The following is an 18,296-nucleotide window of genomic DNA, read 5'->3' on the forward strand; positions in this document are numbered from 1 at the left end:
TGTCTGTGGCCTTGGGAACAGGGGAGGGTTAATGGGATAGATGGGCCTGATCCAGAGCAGCTAGATGATACCAGATGGGAGGGTCCCCCAGTTCCTCTCCCCTGCAGTCTCCTTCCCCCAGCCCTGTGCCCCACTGCTCCTCCCCGCTCCACCCCCTCTGCTGCCAGTGACCTGCTTAGCAAAGGCTGAGCTGCAGCGAGGGGCATGGGCAGTAGGGGGCTCTCCAGAGTGCTCTGCCCCAGGGAAGTGCTGCCCCCACCCCATGGCAGTCTGTGTCACAGCTAGGGGCCAATATAGGGGATGCCTTCCCACTGACTCCAGTGCCCTATTTGCTGACGTGCCCATCTCCCCACAGGCCCCCATAGCACCCAGGAGTAGGTGGGATTCCCCTTTTCGAGGGGCATCCCCAGCACCCCCACACCCAGCTTGGAGGTCCAATATGCACCCCTGTGCAGCTGAGACATAGCTTGTTCCTCTGCCTTTTGTGTTAAAGGGGCAACCCAGCCCAGCCACTAGTGTGTGGCATTGAACGAGTTCCATGGGCAAAATCCTCCCCACTCCGCCCCACTCTGGGGCAGACCTGAGGCCGATTAGGACCCCTGGGAGCAGGCCCAGCAGGGGGCCAGACTGATCTCTGCTCCCGGGGAGGTGGGTGGTTCTCCTCCTCCCCTGGGGTGCTGCGGTGCTGGTACCAGTTAGCCAGGCGCTGTGACAGGGCCATTGCTCAGAGCTTGGGGATGATGGTGCCCTGCTGGCTGGTGAGGAGGGGTAGACGGGGGCTGTTTGGGGCAGGATGGGGAGAGGAGGCAGGGGAACAGGTTGCGGTGCACTTACAATCAGAGCAGGCGTGGCCACCCCACAGTGAGCCATCTCTGCAGCACTGCCAGCCGCTCTGCTCCTGCAGAGCTTAGGGGCGCTCACCATGCCGGGTACCCAAGGGGCACCCCTCCTCACCATACTATTTGGGCTCCCTCGCCACTCTACCCCAGTAGCTCTGGCAGGACAGCAGTGACTGCAAAGGGGCACAGAGTGGATGCTGATGTAGGGACACAGAGTACATGCGTTGCCCCAGTGGTCAGTATTATGTATACCGGCCCAGTGGTCCGTATACCATGCATTGCTTTAGTGTTACATTATTGTGTGCATTGCTCTAGCAGTGCATACTGCATATGCTAGTCCAGTGGGTCTGTACTGTATGTACTGGCCCAGTGGTCCATATTGGGTATACTGCCCTGGCTTCACCTTATTACAGGGGTAGGCAACCTATGGCATGCGTGCCGAAGGCGGCACGCGAGCTGATTTTCAGTGGCACTCACACTGCCTGGGTCCTGGCCACCGGTCCGGGGGGCTCTGCATTTTAATTTAATTTTAAATGAAGCTTCTTAAACATTTCAAAAACCTTAATTACTTTACATACAACAATAGTTTAGTTATATATTATAGACTTATAGAAAGAGACCTTCTAAAAACGTTAAAATGTATTACTGGCACGCGAAACCTTAAATTAGAGTGAATAAATGAAGACTCGGCCCACCACTTCTGAAAGGTTGCCGACCCCTGCATTATTGCATACATTGCCTCTGCAATGGCATATTGCATATACTACACCAGCAGGCCATGTTACATATACTGATCCCGTGTTGCATGTAATGCCCTACATGCATTACCCCATTGATGCAATACTCCATGCATTACTCTGGTGGTCAGTATTTCAAGTAACACCCTGCCACTGCATGTTCCATGCATTGCCCCAGTGGTCCATATTGTGCATAACACTCTGTAATTGCGTATTTCATGCATTGTTCCAACTGTGCATTATTCCATGCATCTCTCTGTCTGTCCCTAGTACATGTATCTCCCTGTCACTGCATATCACATGCATTGCATTGGTGGCACAATATTCCATGCATCATTCTGGGGGTTCACATTGCGTATAACGCCCTGCTGTTGCATATTGCATGCATTGTCTTGGCAATGCAGCATTGCAAGCCCCACCCCCACCGGTGCAGCCATGCCAATGCTTCTATTCTAATCCTGCTAGCAATCTCTTGTCCCGCAGGTGCACTGCCCTGTCCCGCATTGCTTGTGCAAACCGAACAGCAGGCAGGGCATTACTTCCACCCCCTTGTGCTGTAATAACCCCCGTGTAATGCAGTAATTACATCCACAGCTCTAATAAGCAGCATGAGGCACCATAATAGCTGGGATGCAGCAGCCCATCCTGCCATGTGCTGTTAAGCGCTGGTTAGCACTGTAACCCTTGAGCGCTGCACCAGCCCCCCGACTGCAAGGGCAGCAGAGGCTGCACATATGTATTTGGTGGCTCTCAGCTTTCTGAGGGGGCCCAGGGCTGGGAGGCAGGCATCTCTGCCAGGACTGCTTCCAAGGTGTGACAGGACAGAGGGATCCAAATTTCAGAACCACATGGGCCAAGAAATAAGCATTTGGCAGGAGAGAAAAAATAATCCCACACCAGACTGGGTTAAAACCATCTGGGATCCAACATGGTAGCATGGGTCCATGCTAAGCTCCTGCAGGAAGTTAGTGGCAGAGCTGGGCATAGAACCCAGGAGTCCTGACTCCCAGCCCCCCGGCTCTAGCCACTAGGCACCACTCCATTCCCAGAGCTGGGATAGAATGTCTTGGGGCTGGGGCTCACTGGCAGAGATGCACATTTTGCAGTGGCTAGTCAGGGATTCATTCAGTCTGAGCCCTTCCCACCTAGCCTCTGGTGCTCTGGGCCAGTGAGCAGTCCCTGCCTGGCATGCTGGCTGTGTGCCCCAGCTGGTGTCAAGGGCGGGGCCCAACATCCCATCCTGTTTGAATCCGGGACCTTATGTGCCCAGGGCTCTCGATCATTTATTTCAAGATCTTTATTACCCCATGGCAGGTCCAGTCCAGAGGGAACAGCTGGCTGTGACTGACTGACTACTGAAAACACACAATGTCCGCACACAGAGATAACTGAAATATATACACACAGTCCCAGACACACACGCACACACCCAGAGATAACAGAAATACACACCGTCCCAGACACGCCTGCACGCAGAGATAGAAAAGCACACAGTCACAGACAGGCACAGACAAGCACACACCCCAAGAGATGATCAGACACACTTCCAGACAAACACCAACAGATGCTAGCACAGAGAAACATACGCATGCACATGACCAGAGTGGGAGAGCCAGACCCCCCACCCCATACCCTAAGGCAGAGGTGCTGGGTGGAAGCCAGTGGCTCCCAGCCCATGCGCAGTGCCGTGCCTGGCTCCGGGGCTGGATCCATTCCCACTCTGCCGCAGACGGGCCTTCATCGTTAGCGTATTGACGACGCAAACGAGCTTAGGGCTGAAATTTCAATCGATGGCTCCCGGAACTGGATTAAAGGGGCTTTGATTACTCTGCAGCCCAAGTGAATTAGCCAGAGAGGGGCAGACGCCATCAGGGGATTAAAGAATCAGGGCTGGGGAGAAAAACAGGACTCCTGGGTTCTATCCCCAGCTCTAGGAAGGGAGGGGCGTCTAGTGGTTAGAGCAGAAGGGCTGGATGTCACGTTCTATGCCTGTCTTGGGGAGGACTTTCTCCTCTCGCTTTAGCCTGGCGTAAGGGAGCGAGGACTCTGGTCCTAGGTCTGAGCCACGGTGGTGATTGTGTCTGGCACAGGCTGCTGGGAATGGACCTCCCAAGCAGCTGGCTAACAAATCCCATTTCTCCCAGCAAGACTTGGAGTCACAGCAGATGCTTCCCCAAGGCTGTCCTCATGCAGCCATCTCTGGGCTGCCTCGCTAAGCAGGGACAGACCCACTCAGGGCTTGGAGGGGAGACCTTGAAGGAAGCAGCCATGGTGTGGGGGGGATGGTGTGGGCTCAGCCAGGGTTGCTCTCCCCTCAGACTCACACTACAGGGCACTGTGGTGCAGGGAGGTGGCGCTCCCCCCACACAGTCATTGCTAACCCCAGGGCTGCACTAGGGGGCGCTGTGCTGCCGGGAGTGGGCCAGGAATTCAGTAGGGGGCATGGTGCTGCAGGGAGCAGGGCAGAGCCTCAGTAATGGAGGCTGTGCTGCAGGGAGTGGGGCCGTAGGGGGCACTGTGCTCGAGGAGTGAGGTAGGGCTCAATAGGGGGCACCGTGCTGTATGGAGCTGCTCGAGGTCATTAACAGGTGCTGTGCTGCAGAGAGTGGGGGCTTGAGGGGCACTGTGGGGCTGGAACATAAGAACATAAAAACAGCCATACTGGGTCAGACCGAAGGACCATCTAGCCCAGTAGCCTGTCTTCCAACAGTGGCCAATGCCAGGTGCCCCAGAGGGAATGAACAGAACAGGTAATCATCCAGTGATCCATCCCCTGTCACTCGGTCCCAGCTTCTGGCAAACAGAGACTTGGGACACCATCCCTGCCCATCCTGGCTAATAGCCATTGATGGACCTATCCTCCAGGAATTCATCTAGTTCTTTTTTGAACCCTGTTACAGTTTTGGCCTTCACAACATCCTCTGGCAAAGAGTTCCACAAACTGATTCTGCTTTGTGTGAAGAAATACTTCCTTTTGTTTGTTTTAAACCTGCTGCTTATTAATTTCATTTGGTGGCCCCTAGTTCTTGTGTTATGAGAAGGAGTAAATAATATTTCCCTATTCACTTTCTGCACACCAGTTATGATTTTAGAGATCTCAATTATATCCCCCCCTTAGTTGTCTCTTTTCCAAGCTGAAAACTCCCAGTCTTATTAATCTCTCTCCGGATATGGCAGCCGTTCCATACCCCTTTTCTGAACCTTCTCTGGAGCGGCGCTGTGCTGCAGGAAGTGAGGTGGGGGATTAGAGGGGCACTGTGGGGTGGGGAGCTGGAGAGGTGCTGTGGAGCTGGAGGGGCGCTGTGCTGCTGGGAGTGGGCCAGGGGGCTGGTGGGACGCTGTGCTGCTGGGAGTGGGATGCAGTTTAATAGGGGGCACTATCATGGTGGTGGTCCATCTTTCCAATGAAATACCAAGCCAAGCTCTTTCAAACTTGTGCTCAGGGAAGGTACCTTGGTCCTGCCCCCAGGCCAGGGGACCTTAATTCTGGTCCCTGGCCAAATTCCCACTCACATGAGTCCATTTGGCCTCCCCACAATCAGCCAGGAGATTCTCCCTTACTTCTGTCTCAGACTCTGCAGAATCGCTGTGTGACGTTTGAACAGCCCTGGTGCCTCACCCCAGACGCAGCTGCTTCTCAGCCCTGGGTGGGCCTCCTTCTGGCCTTGAAAAGCCATGCCTGAGAAATTATACGGGCTGCCATGTGGGAGGGAGAATCATTGCAGGGGGCGGGGGAGAGGGGGTAATGCCTGCCTGCTCAAAGCACTAGATCTCACCCCTGCTCCTGGAGCTTGGATAGAACCCAGGAGTCCTGACTCCCTTCCCAGAACTGAGGATAGAACCCAGGAGTCCTGGCTCTCAGCTCCCACCCTCACCCCCTTCTCTGATGTCTCTCCTCCCCCTCTAGGACCAAGGCACAATCGGGGTCATCTTCAACGTGGGCACGGATGACATCACCATCGAGGAGACCAATGCCATGGTGAATGACGGCAAGTACCACGTGGTGCGCTTCACCCGGAGCGGGGGCAATGCCACGCTGCAGGTGGACAACTGGCCCGTCAACGAGCGCTACCCAGCAGGTAAGGCTGGGCGCCGGCCCTGCCGCCCACCCCGCCCCAATGCCTGGCCTGTGTGCCCTATCAGCAGTGGAGGTCGCAACCAGCCCTCAGCCCTGCCCGGCCCTGCAAAGGATTCTGGGTAACACCGCCACCCATCGGAATCAGCCCTGATCTGTGCCCATCCCCGCTGCAAAGGATCCTGGGTAAAGTCACCACCCACCTGGGAACTAGAGAGAGACTCTTGGGCATTATAGGGCATCCAGCGTTCAGTGGTGGGAGAAGGCAGGTACACCAGGGGAGTCGTTTCCTAGCAGGGGCAGACTGAGGGGGATAGTCTGTAGCTGGGGGGGGGTGGAATCTGCGGAGGTGCCCAGGAGGGGGGGCAGTTCCTAGTGGGGGGGGCTGAGGTGCCAGTGGGTTGGAGGTTTCTAGTGAGGGAGAAGATCAGAGGTGCCTGGGGGGGAAATCTGAGGTGCTTGTAGGGGAGCAGGAGGCAGTTCCTCACTGGGAACAGGTATAAGGTGCCTATTGCAGGGGAGGCAGTAGATCTGATATTCCCTTTCTCAAGGCCCTGAAGGCAGTGGCATCAGCCCTGCTTCCTGCCCTGGGAGAATTCCCCCCAGCCCTTAGCAGTATAGGCCCTAAGACACACACTCTGGGCTCTGCCCTCTGGTTCTGCTCCAGCCAGCTGCAGAGTTGGGGAATCAGAGGAAGTTACAGGGAAAGATCAGGGGTTGCAAGTTGGTTCCGGCCTCCACTGAGCTCCCTCAGCCCCTGGAAATGTCAGGGGGATGGGGAGATGATGCCACATTTGTATTTGAAACCCCCATGGCTTTTCTGTGTCCTGAGTGGGCAGATTCCTGCCACCCCCATCATCTCTGGCTGCATCACACACAAACCGGCACCTCAAGAGCCAGCCAGGCAAGCTTAACAGGGGTCAGGCCCCTGGGAAGGAGCAGGGGATTTGCTCCCCTCGGACCTGGACTGCCAATTGTTCCCTGTGTCAGCTGGCATCCCTGCCTGGCGCAGAGAATCTGAGCTAGTTCCCAAGGACAGAGCGTCATGAGTGGTCCTGGCCACCACTGCCCACAAATCCATTCAGGGCTGGAGATGAATGTACACGCACACCCATGCTCTCTCGCACATGCACACGCATGTGAGCACGCACACACACACACAAAGCCAGAAATGTGAATGCAAATCTGCACAACCACACACAGGTATGCAAAGACACACACATGCAAACGCACCCAAGCATGCACACAAGTTCGTGCACAAACACAGGCCTGCAAAGACAGATGTACACAGACACCACAGATCTCCAAACACACACACGTGTACACGTAGGCAGTTGCCCAGAGCCATCCCCACAACACACAGCAGCAGAGAACTGCACGTGGAATAGGCCCCAGCACTGGGACAGATGCCTCACGCACACTGACACTCGTCATACACATTTGTGCACATAGGTATCTCCCACAACTACACACTGGCGTGTGCGCCTTCTGCCTAACGGAGCGGGGATGCCACCCTGGACTAGCCACTCCCCAACGCTCATCGGGCCATGCTTGGCAGGCAGAATTGTGGGTAATCATAAGGGGCGTGACGTGGGTAATCATCAGGGGCATGTCATGCACATTGTCCCTGACACACTAGCAATGTCTAGCAGCAGGAGGCCGGCAGTGATATGCAGTGAGACACGCCCCGCCTGCCACGATCATGCCCCCTTCCCTGGTCTCCCTGCCCACCTCACCCCCGGGCTGCCTCTTCCCAGCCAGTCCCATGTCAAGCCCCTCCCAGGAGAGCAGCCAGATAGCACACACACTGGCAACTTGCACATTCAGGCACACCCCCTGCACACTGGTGTCTTCCACACTTATATGCGCACCTGGAGACACCTTGCATGCTCCCCTTCCACGCTGTGCACACTCCGTACATGCACTCATAAGATTCCACCCCACACAACTGTTCAATCTCCTTCCCCATCTCAGTGTGCTCTCTCGCTGTCCTTCCATCGATCCCCCTCCACAGTCCTGCATCCATCCCCATCCACAGTCCTGCATCCATCCCCGTGCACACCATCTTCTCCCCCACGTACCCCTCCATCCATCCATCCCCATCCGCACCATGTCCCCCACGTACCCCTCCATCCATCCCCATTCACTCCCCTCCACCCATCCCCATCCACACCGTCTTCTCCTCCATCCATGCCCATCCACACCATCTCATCCGCCAAAGGAATTGGCGGATGAGATTGCAGAGCCATTAGCCATTATTTCTGAAAACTCATGGCGATCGGGGGAGGTCCCGGATGACTGGAAAAAGGCTAATGTAGTGCCCATCTTTAAAAAAGGGAAGAAGGAGGATCCGGGGAACTACAGGCCAGTCAGCCTCACCTCAGTCCCTGGAAAAATCATGGAGCAGGTCCTCAAGGAATCAATTTTGAAACACTTAGAGGAGAGGAAAGTGATCAGGAACAGTCAGCATGGATTCACCAAGGGGAAGTCGTGCCTGATTAACCTAATTGCCTTCTATGAGGAGATAACTGGCTCTGTGGATGAGGGGAAAGCAGTGGATGTGTTATTCCTTGACTTTAGCAAAGCTTTTGATACGGTCTCCCACAGTATTCTTGCCGCCAAGTTAAAGAAGTATGGGCTGGATGAATGGACTGTAAGGTGGATAGAAAGCTGGCTAGATCGTCGGGCTCAACGGGTAGTGATCAATGGCTCCATGTCTAGTTGGCAGCCGGTTTCAAGCGGAGTGCCCCAAGGGTCGGTCCTGGGGCCGGTTTTGTTTAATATCTTTATTAATGATCTGGAGGATGGAGTGGACTGCACTCTCAGCAAGTTTGCCGATGACACTAAACTAGGAGGCGTAGTAGATACACTAGAGGGTAGGGATTGGATACAGAGGGACCTAGACAAATTAGAGGATTGGGCCAAAAGAAACCTGATGAGGTTCAACAAGGACAAGTGCAGAGTCCTGCACTTAGGACGGAAGAATCCCATGCACAGCTACAGACTAGGGACCGAATGGCTAGGTAGCAGTTCTGCAGAAAAGGCCCTGGGGGTCACAGTGGATGAGAAGCTGGATATGAGTCAACAGTGTGCTCATGTTGCCAAGAAGGCTAATGGCATTTTGGGCTGTATAAGTAGGGGCATTGCCAGCAGATCGAAGGACGTGATCGTTCCCCTTTATTCGACATTGGTGAGGCCTCATCTGGAGTACTGTGTCCAGTTTTGGGCCCCGCACTACAAGAAGGATGTGGAAAAATTGGAAAGAGTGCAGCGGAGGGCAACAAAAATGATTAGGGGTCTGGAGTGCATGACTTATGAGGAGAGGCTGAGGGAACTGGGATTGTTTAGTCTCCAGAAGAGAAGAATGAGGGGGGATTTGATAGCAGCCTACAACTACCTGAAGGGGGGTTCCAAAGAGGATGGAACTCGGCTGTTCTCAATGGTGGCAGATGACAGAACAAGGAGCAATGGTCTCAAGTTGCAGTGGGGGAGGTCTAGGTTGGATATTAGGAAACACTATTTCACTAGGAGGGTGGTGAAGCACTGGAATGCATTACCTAGGGAGGTGGTGGAGTCTCCTTCCTTGGAGGTTTTTAAGGCCCGGCTTGACAAAGCACTGGCTGGGATGATTTAGTTGGGAAGTTGGTCCTACTTTGAGCAGGGGGTTGGACTAGATGACCTCCTGAGGTCCCTTCCAACCCTGATATTCTATGATTCTATGATTCTCCCCCACGTACCCCTCCATCCATCCATCCCCATCCGCACCATCTTCTCTCCCACGTACCCCTCCATCCATCCCCATCCACACGTACCCCTCCATCCATCCATCCCCATCCGCACCATCTTCTCTCCCACGTACCCCTCCATCCATCCCCATTCACTGCCCTCCATCCATCCCCATCCGTACCATCTTCTCCCCCATGTACCCCTCCATCCATTCCCATTCACTGCCCTCCATCTATCCCCATCCACACCATCTTCTCCTCCATCCATCCGCTTCCACTCCCCTGCATCTGTCCCCATCCGCACCATCTTCTCCCCCACGTACCCCTCCATCCATCTCCTTCCACACCCCTCCATCCATCCCCATCCACACCATCTTCTCCTCCATCCATCCCCATCTGCACCCCTCCATCCGTCCCCATCCGCACCTTCTTCTCCCCCATGTACCCCTCCATCCATCCCCATTCACTGCCCACCATCTTTTCCTCCATCCATCTCCTTCTACACCCCTCCATCCATCCCCATCCACACCATCTTCTCCCCCACGTACCCCTCCATCCATCCCCATTCACTGCCCTCCATCCATCCCTATCCGCACCGTCTTCTCCTCCATCCATCCCCATCCGCACCCCTTCATCCATCTCCATCCACACCATCTTCTCCCCCATGTACCCCTCCATCCATCCCCATCCACATAGTCTTCTCCTCCATCCATCTCCTTCCACACCCTTCCATCCATCCCATCTTCTCCCCCACGTACCCCTCCATCCATCCCCATCCACACCATTTTCTCCCCCACGTACCCCTCCATCCATCCCCATCCGCACCATCTTCTCTCCCACGTACCCCTCCATCCATCCCCATTCACTGCCCTCCATCCATCCCTATCTGCACCGTCTTCTCCTCCATCCATCCCCATCCCCACCCCTTCATCCATCCCCATCCGCACCATCTTCTCTCCCACGTACCCCTCCATCCATCCCCATTCACTGCCCTCCATCCATCCCTATCCGCACCGTCTTCTCCTCCATCCATCCCCATCCCCACCCCTTCATCCATCTCCATCCACACCATCTTCTCCCCCATGTACCCCTCCATCCATCCCCATTCACATCGTCTTCTCCTCCATCCATCTCCTTCCACACCCTTCCATCCATCCCCATTCACACCATCTTCTCTCCCACGTACCCCTCCATCCATCTTCATCCACACCCCTCCATCCATCCCCATCCACACTGTCTTCTCCTCCATCCATCCCCACCCGCACCATCTTCTCTCCCACGTACCCCTCCATCCATCCCCATCCACACCATCTTCTCCCCCACGTACCCCTCCATCCATCCCCATCCGCACCATCTTCTCTCCCACGTACCCCTCCATCCATCTTCATCCACACCCCTCCATCCATCCCCATCCACACTGTCTTCTCCTCCATCCATCCCCATCCGCACCATCTTCTCTCCCACGTACCCCTCCATCCATCTTCATCCACACCCCTCCATCCATCCCCATCCACACTGTCTTCTCCTCCATCCATCCCCATCCGCACCATCTTCTCTCCCACGTACCCCTCCATCCATCCCCATCCACACCCCTCCATCCATCCCCATCCACGCTGTCTTCTCCTCCATCCATCCCCATCCTCACCATCTTCTCCCCCACGTATCCCTCCATCCATCCCCATTCACTGCCCTCCATCCATCCCCATCCACACCATCTTCTCCTCCATCCATCTGCTTCCACACCCCTCCATCCATGCCCATCCACACCCTCTTCTCCCCCACGTACCCCTCCATCCATCCATCCATCCCCATCCGCACCATCTTCTCTCCCACGAACCCCTCCATCCATCCCCATCCACACTGTCTTCTCCTCCATCCATCCCCATCCGTACCATCTTCTCCACCATGTACCCCTCCATCCATCCCCATTCACTGCCCTCCATCCATCCCCATCCACACCATCTTCTCCTCCATCCATCTGCTTCTACACCCCTCCCTCCGTCCCCATCCACACCATCTTCTCCCCCACGTACCCCTCCATCCATCCCCATTCACTGCCCTCCATCTATCCCCATCCACACCATCTTCTCCTCCATCCATCTGCTTCCACTCCCCTGCATCTGTCCCCATCCACACCATCTTCTCCCCCACATACCTCTCCATCCATCTCTTTCCACACCCCTCCATCCATCCCCATCCACACCATCTTCTCCTCCATCCATCCCCATCTGCACCCCTCCATCCGTCCCCATCCGCACCTTCTTCTCCCCCACGTACCCCTCCATCCATCCCCATTCACTGCCCACCATCTTTTCCTCCATCCATCTCCTTCTACACCCCTTCATCCATCTCCAGCCACACCATCTTCTCCCCCATATACCCCTCCATCCATCCACATCCACATCGTCTTCTCCTCCATCCATCTCCTTCCACAACCTTCCATCCATCCCCATCCACACCATCTTCTCCCCCACGTACCCCTCCATTCATCCCCATCCACACCATCTTCTCCTCCATCCATCCCCATCTGCACCCCTCCATCCGTCCCCATCCGCACCTTCTTCTCCCCCACGTACCCCTCCATCCATCCCCATTCACTGCCCACCATCTTTTCCTCCATCCATCTCCTTCTATACCCCTTCATCCATATCCATCCACACCATCTTCTCCCCCATGTACCCCTCCATCCATCCACATCCACATCGTCTTCTCCTCCATCCATCTCCTTCCACAACCTTCCATCCATCCCCATCCACACCATCTTCTCCCCCACGTACCCCTCCATTCATCCCCATCCACACCATCTTCTCCCCCACGTACCCCTTCATCCATCCCCATCCACACCATCTTCTCCCCCACATACCCCTCCATCCGTCCCCATCCACACCTTCTTCTCCCCCACGTACCCCTCCATCCATCCCCATCCGCACCCCTTCATCCATCTCCATCCACACCATCTTCTCCCCCATGTACCCCTCCATCCATCCCCATCCACATCGTCTTCTCCTCCATCCATCTCCTTCCACACCCTTCCATCCATCCCATCTTCTCCCCCACGTACCCCTCCATCCATCCATCCATCCCCATCCGCACCATCTTCTCTCCCACGAACCCCTCCATCCATCCCCATCCACACTGTCTTCTCCTCCATCCATCCCCATCCGTACCATCTTCTCCACCATGTACCCCTCCATCCATCCCCATTCACTGCCCTCCATCCATCCCCATCCACACCATCTTCTCCTCCATCCATCTGCTTCTACACCCCTCCCTCCGTCCCCATCCACACCATCTTCTCCCCCACGTACCCCTCCATCCATCCCCATTCACTGCCCTCCATCTATCCCCATCCACACCATCTTCTCCTCCATCCATCTGCTTCCACTCCCCTGCATCTGTCCCCATCCACACCATCTTCTCCCCCACATACCTCTCCATCCATCTCTTTCCACACCCCTCCATCCATCCCCATCCACACCATCTTCTCCTCCATCCATCCCCATCTGCACCCCTCCATCCGTCCCCATCCGCACCTTCTTCTCCCCCACGTACCCCTCCATCCATCCCCATTCACTGCCCACCATCTTTTCCTCCATCCATCTCCTTCTACACCCCTTCATCCATCTCCAGCCACACCATCTTCTCCCCCATATACCCCTCCATCCATCCACATCCACATCGTCTTCTCCTCCATCCATCTCCTTCCACAACCTTCCATCCATCCCCATCCACACCATCTTCTCCCCCACGTACCCCTCCATTCATCCCCATCCACACCATCTTCTCCTCCATCCATCCCCATCTGCACCCCTCCATCCGTCCCCATCCGCACCTTCTTCTCCCCCACGTACCCCTCCATCCATCCCCATTCACTGCCCACCATCTTTTCCTCCATCCATCTCCTTCTATACCCCTTCATCCATATCCATCCACACCATCTTCTCCCCCATGTACCCCTCCATCCATCCACATCCACATCGTCTTCTCCTCCATCCATCTCCTTCCACAACCTTCCATCCATCCCCATCCACACCATCTTCTCCCCCACGTACCCCTCCATTCATCCCCATCCACACCATCTTCTCCCCCACGTACCCCTTCATCCATCCCCATCCACACCATCTTCTCCCCCACATACCCCTCCATCCGTCCCCATCCACACCTTCTTCTCCCCCACGTACCCCTCCATCCATCCCCATCCGCACCCCTTCATCCATCTCCATCCACACCATCTTCTCCCCCATGTACCCCTCCATCCATCCCCATCCACATCGTCTTCTCCTCCATCCATCTCCTTCCACACCCTTCCATCCATCCCATCTTCTCCCCCACGTACCCCTCCATCCATCCCCATCCGCACCATCTTCTCTCCCACGTACCCCTCCATCCATCCCCATTCACTGCCCTCCATCCATCCCCATCCGCACCCCTTCATCCATCTCCATCCACACCATCTTCTCCCCCATGTACCCCTCCATCCATCCCCATTCACATCGTCTTCTCCTCCATCCATCTCCTTCCACACCCTTGCATCCATCCCCATCCACACCATCTTCTCCCCCACATACCCCTCCATCCATCCCCATCCACACCATCTTCTCTCCCACGTACCCCTCCATCCATCCCCATCCACACCCCTCCATCCATCCCCATCCACGCTGTCTTCTCCTCCATCCATCCCCATCCTCACCATCTTCTCCCCCACATACCCCTCCATCCATCCCCATTCACTGCCCTTCATCCAGCCCCATCCACACCATCTTCTCCTCCATCCATCTGCTTTTACACCCCTCCATCCATCCCCATCCACACCATCTTCTCCTCCATCCATCTGCTTCCACTCCCCTCCATCCATCCCCATCTGCACCATCTTCTCTCCCACGTACCCCTCCATCCATCCCCATCCACACTGTCTTCTCCTCCATCCATCCCCATCTGCACCATCTTCTCCCCCAAGTACCCCTCCATCCATCCCCATTCACTGCCCTCCATCCATCCCCATCCATGTCATCTTCTCCCCCACGTACCCCTCCATCCATCCCCATTCACTGCCCTCCATCCATCCCCATCCGCACCCCTCCATCCGTCCCCATCCGCACCTTCTTCTCCCCCACGTACCCCTCCATCCATCCCCATTCACTGCCCACCATCTTTTCCTCCATCCATCTCCTTCCACACCCCTCCATCCATCCCTATCCACACCATCTTCTCCCCCACTTACCCCTCCATCCATCCATTCCCATCCGCACCATCTTCTCCCCCACGTACTCCTCCATCCATCCCCATTCGCTGCCCTCCATCCATCCACACCATCTTCTCCTCCATCCATCTCCTTCCACACCCCTCCATCCGTCCCCATCCGCACCATCTTCTCTCCCACGTACCCCTCCATCCATCCCCATCCGCACCCCTCCATCCATCTGCACCATCTTCTCCCCCACATACACCTCCATCCATCCCTGTCCGCAGCCCTGCGTCCATCCCCATCCGCACCATCTTCTCCCCCACGTAGTCCTCCATCCATCCCCTTCCGCAGAACCTCCCCCCATCCCCATCCACTACTGTCCATCCATCCCCATCCATATTGTCTTCTCCATCCATCCCCATCTGCACCCCTCCATCCATCCCCATCGGCATCATCTTCTCTCCCACGTCCCCCTCAGTCCATCCCCATCCACTGTCCTCCATCCATCACTATCCGCAGCCCTCCATCCACTGCCATCCCTGCATCCATCCCCATCCGCAGCCCTCCATCCATCCTCATCTGCACCGTCTTCTCCCCCACATATCTCTCCATCCATCCCTATCCGCATCATGCATCCCCATCCACTGCCCTCCATCCATCCCCATCTGCACCGTCTTCTCCCCCATGTATTTCTCCACCCATCCCCAGCCACTGCCCTCCATCCATCCCCATCATCTTCTCCCCACACACATGCCTCCATCCTGCCATCCATCTCCATTTGCCCTCTCCATTCATCCCCATCAGCAGCTCTCCATCCATCGCCATCCACACCATCTTCTCCCCCACGTACCCGTCCATCCATCCCCCATCCACACCGTCTTCTCTTCCTCCCATCCCCATCCACACACCTCCATCCGTCCCCATCCACACTGTCTTCTCCCCCATGTACCCCTCCATCCATCCCCATCCACACCGTCTTCTCCTCCATCCATCCTTACATGGCACCCATCACCGTAGCATCTGGGTATCTCTTCCTGTTAATGCCTTCTCTTCCCTCCCTCCCTCACCCCACCGCCCGCCCAAGCCACCAGTCACAGACTGTCTGTAGCTCCAAGGCCTCTTTGGGGGAAATGTCAATGGACACCAAAATATCAGAGCCGTTTTTTCTGCCTGGCTGTGCTGTGCCATGCCACTCAGCTGGGTGCCCTGCGGTGGGGGGAGGCTGCGGGGGGGGGGGGGGGGGGCTGGTTTCAGAGCCCCTGGACCTATGTGGCCCATACAGAAGCTGGCACTGGGTGTGTGTGTGATGTAATGACCCTGAACTGCTAGCTAGAGAACAGCCCAGAGAATGGTAAAGGCTGTTGGGGGTTGGGTTCAGGAATCCGGGCTCCCCCCACTCCCAGCACCTGGAGCTCAACAGCATTCAATACACATATGTATAGTTTGTATGTACACCAACATCCACATGATTACACCAGCCCCAGGCATGTCCTGATATGTAGAGAGTGACGCACACATATGTAGTTTGTATGTACACAGGCATTATCTGATATATAGACAGGACATGTGATGCACATGCCTGCAATTCCCATGTACACCAGCACTCTCCCGTTTAGCAAGCCCACATGCATGTGGCTCCAATGGCAATCCCCCCAGCCTGCCGGAGTGCTGGCTGCTGATTAGCAACCCAGGTCACTTCCCAGGGATGGTGTGGTTTTAATTAAAGATGTTAATCGCCTCGTTAATACAGGCGCTAATGAGAGCATAAAAAGTCCCCGATCGCTCCTAATTAGGGGGCCAAATGGCATCCTGAATAGAGAGGTGAGGGTGGGGAGACCTCAGAGGAGAGAGCTCACAGGAGGAGTTTCTGCATCCCTTCCCCTCGCAGAGAGGAACCCAGGTTCTCCAACCACTAGACTCCACCCCTCTCCCGGAGCTGGGGAGAGAACCCAGGAGTCCTGGCTCCCACCGATTTCTACAGGCTCCCCACTTTAGCACCTCCCCCACATCCTCCAGTGTTTAACAGCCTGTTCCTTCCTCCCCACTCCGACACGTCACCCAGTACAGCCAGTGCACAACAGGAGCCTAGCAGGGCTGCTCCACCCAACCTAACCCCACCCCACCCCACCCCACCCCCAGCAGCTTCCTCATTACTAAAGGGTTGTTACCTCTGTGCACAGGCACGGCGGGGGGGTGTCACTGTGACCGCCATGTCTCTGCCAGATAATTAGCTGTCCAGCCAGTGCTGCCTCTCCTCCTCCCCCAAACACAGAGGAACAGCCCGAGCATCTCACTCACACCAGGAAAGGTGCCTTTGGGGGTATGGTGCTGGGACTCAGGACACCTGGGTTCCACTCCACTACAGATCCCCTATGTGACCTTAAGCAAGTCAAACAAGACCAGATTTTCCAGAGAGCCCAGGACTCCTGGGTTCCATTCCAGCCTCCACCACAGACTCCCTGGGTGATCTGGGGCAAACCACTGAGGCCCTCACTTGTCATGCACAACTGGGGCCAATTTTTATTGCTGCTTCTGCTGTGGCAATTAATGGCCTGATTTCCCCCAGGGATCAGCTCCCAGCATGCCAACTTCTTTGGAGCTCTGGTGCCTGCTCAGTGCTGAGACCAGAGATCAAACCAGCTGCAGTCTCTACAGATTGAGCTAAAAACCCAGGGCTCCCTTGCTGGACTGTAACAGACTCGCAGTCTCTGCAAATCAGGCACAGACCAGTGGCTTACACTAAGCTCATTAGAAAATCTGCCCCATAATTGCTCTGTGCCTCAGTTTCCCCACCTGTACAATTATTTGATTTCATCCCAGTAGTACCTAAAGACCCCGACTGAGATTGGGGCCCCCGTTGCGCCAGGCGCTGCACAGATCCAGACTGAGATCAGGGCCCCATTGTACCAGGCACTGCATAGAGCCAGACTGAGATCAGGGCCCCATTGTGCCGGGCAGTGCAGAGAGCCCATCCATTTAACCAGGCACTGCACAGACCCTGACTGAGATCAGGCCCCCATGGCTTCAGGCACTGCACAGACCCTGACCATCACCTCAGATTCTCTCTTGCAAAGGCACCTCCTCCTGCCAGCCAAGCCAACAGGGAATCACAATCAGCAGCAACGGGCAGGTGTGTTACCCACAGCTGAGCTCTCCTGTCCCTTGGCCTCATCTATGGCAGTAACACAGCGGCTTCCTTTACTCCGAACCTGTAGTTTGTGTGTGATGCCAGTTCCAGAACCCAGTCACCCTGGGAATTCGCTAACCAGCTCATTTGTAAAGCATAGAGGACGAGACACGAGGAGCATTTCTATTCCAGTCAAAGGCTGGGCTGAGGTCAGGGGCCCCGTTATTCTGGGTGCTGTACGAACACTGAGCTTCCCCTCTGGTAGCACCTAACAGGCATTTGGGATAGAGGGCCCAACTGCGCTGGGTGCAGCTGCTGCACAAACACCCTCCCTGCTAATGCAGGCCTGAGACAGATCCCCTCTCTTCTTCACTGAAACAAAACAGGAAGGCTTGCCCAGCTTCTAGTGCCTTTTGGGAACATTCTTGGATTTTGCCAGCCGGGTTTTCAGAGACAAATGTGAAATGGGATGGGGGCGGGGGGGTGAACGTGACCTTGTTTGTGTGCTTTTTGCAGCGGGGGGAGGGCGCGGGGGGAATCGGGCAGAGAAGCTTGGCAAAGGAAGCTAGAAAGGGAAACTGGTGCACAGGAAACGTGTCTTTTCTCCG

The 18,296-nt window shown here is 55.7% G+C and overlaps 1 protein-coding gene across 1 annotated transcript in view; it reads left to right on the top strand.

Annotated features, from left to right (window-relative positions):
• Positions 1–18,296, top strand: part of NRXN2 (neurexin 2) — a 293,562-nt gene that overhangs the window by 232,788 nt on the left and 42,478 nt on the right. Inside the window, exon 18 of the mRNA XM_065408659.1 lies at positions 5,484–5,655. Coding sequence (XP_065264731.1) covers positions 5,484–5,655 — 172 coding nt within the window. The remainder of the gene's footprint in view (positions 1–5,483; positions 5,656–18,296) is intronic.

The sequence above is a fragment of the Emys orbicularis genome, chromosome 7 (genome assembly GCF_028017835.1).
Source record: "Emys orbicularis isolate rEmyOrb1 chromosome 7, rEmyOrb1.hap1, whole genome shotgun sequence".
Classification (NCBI taxonomy): Eukaryota; Metazoa; Chordata; order Testudines; family Emydidae; genus Emys; species Emys orbicularis.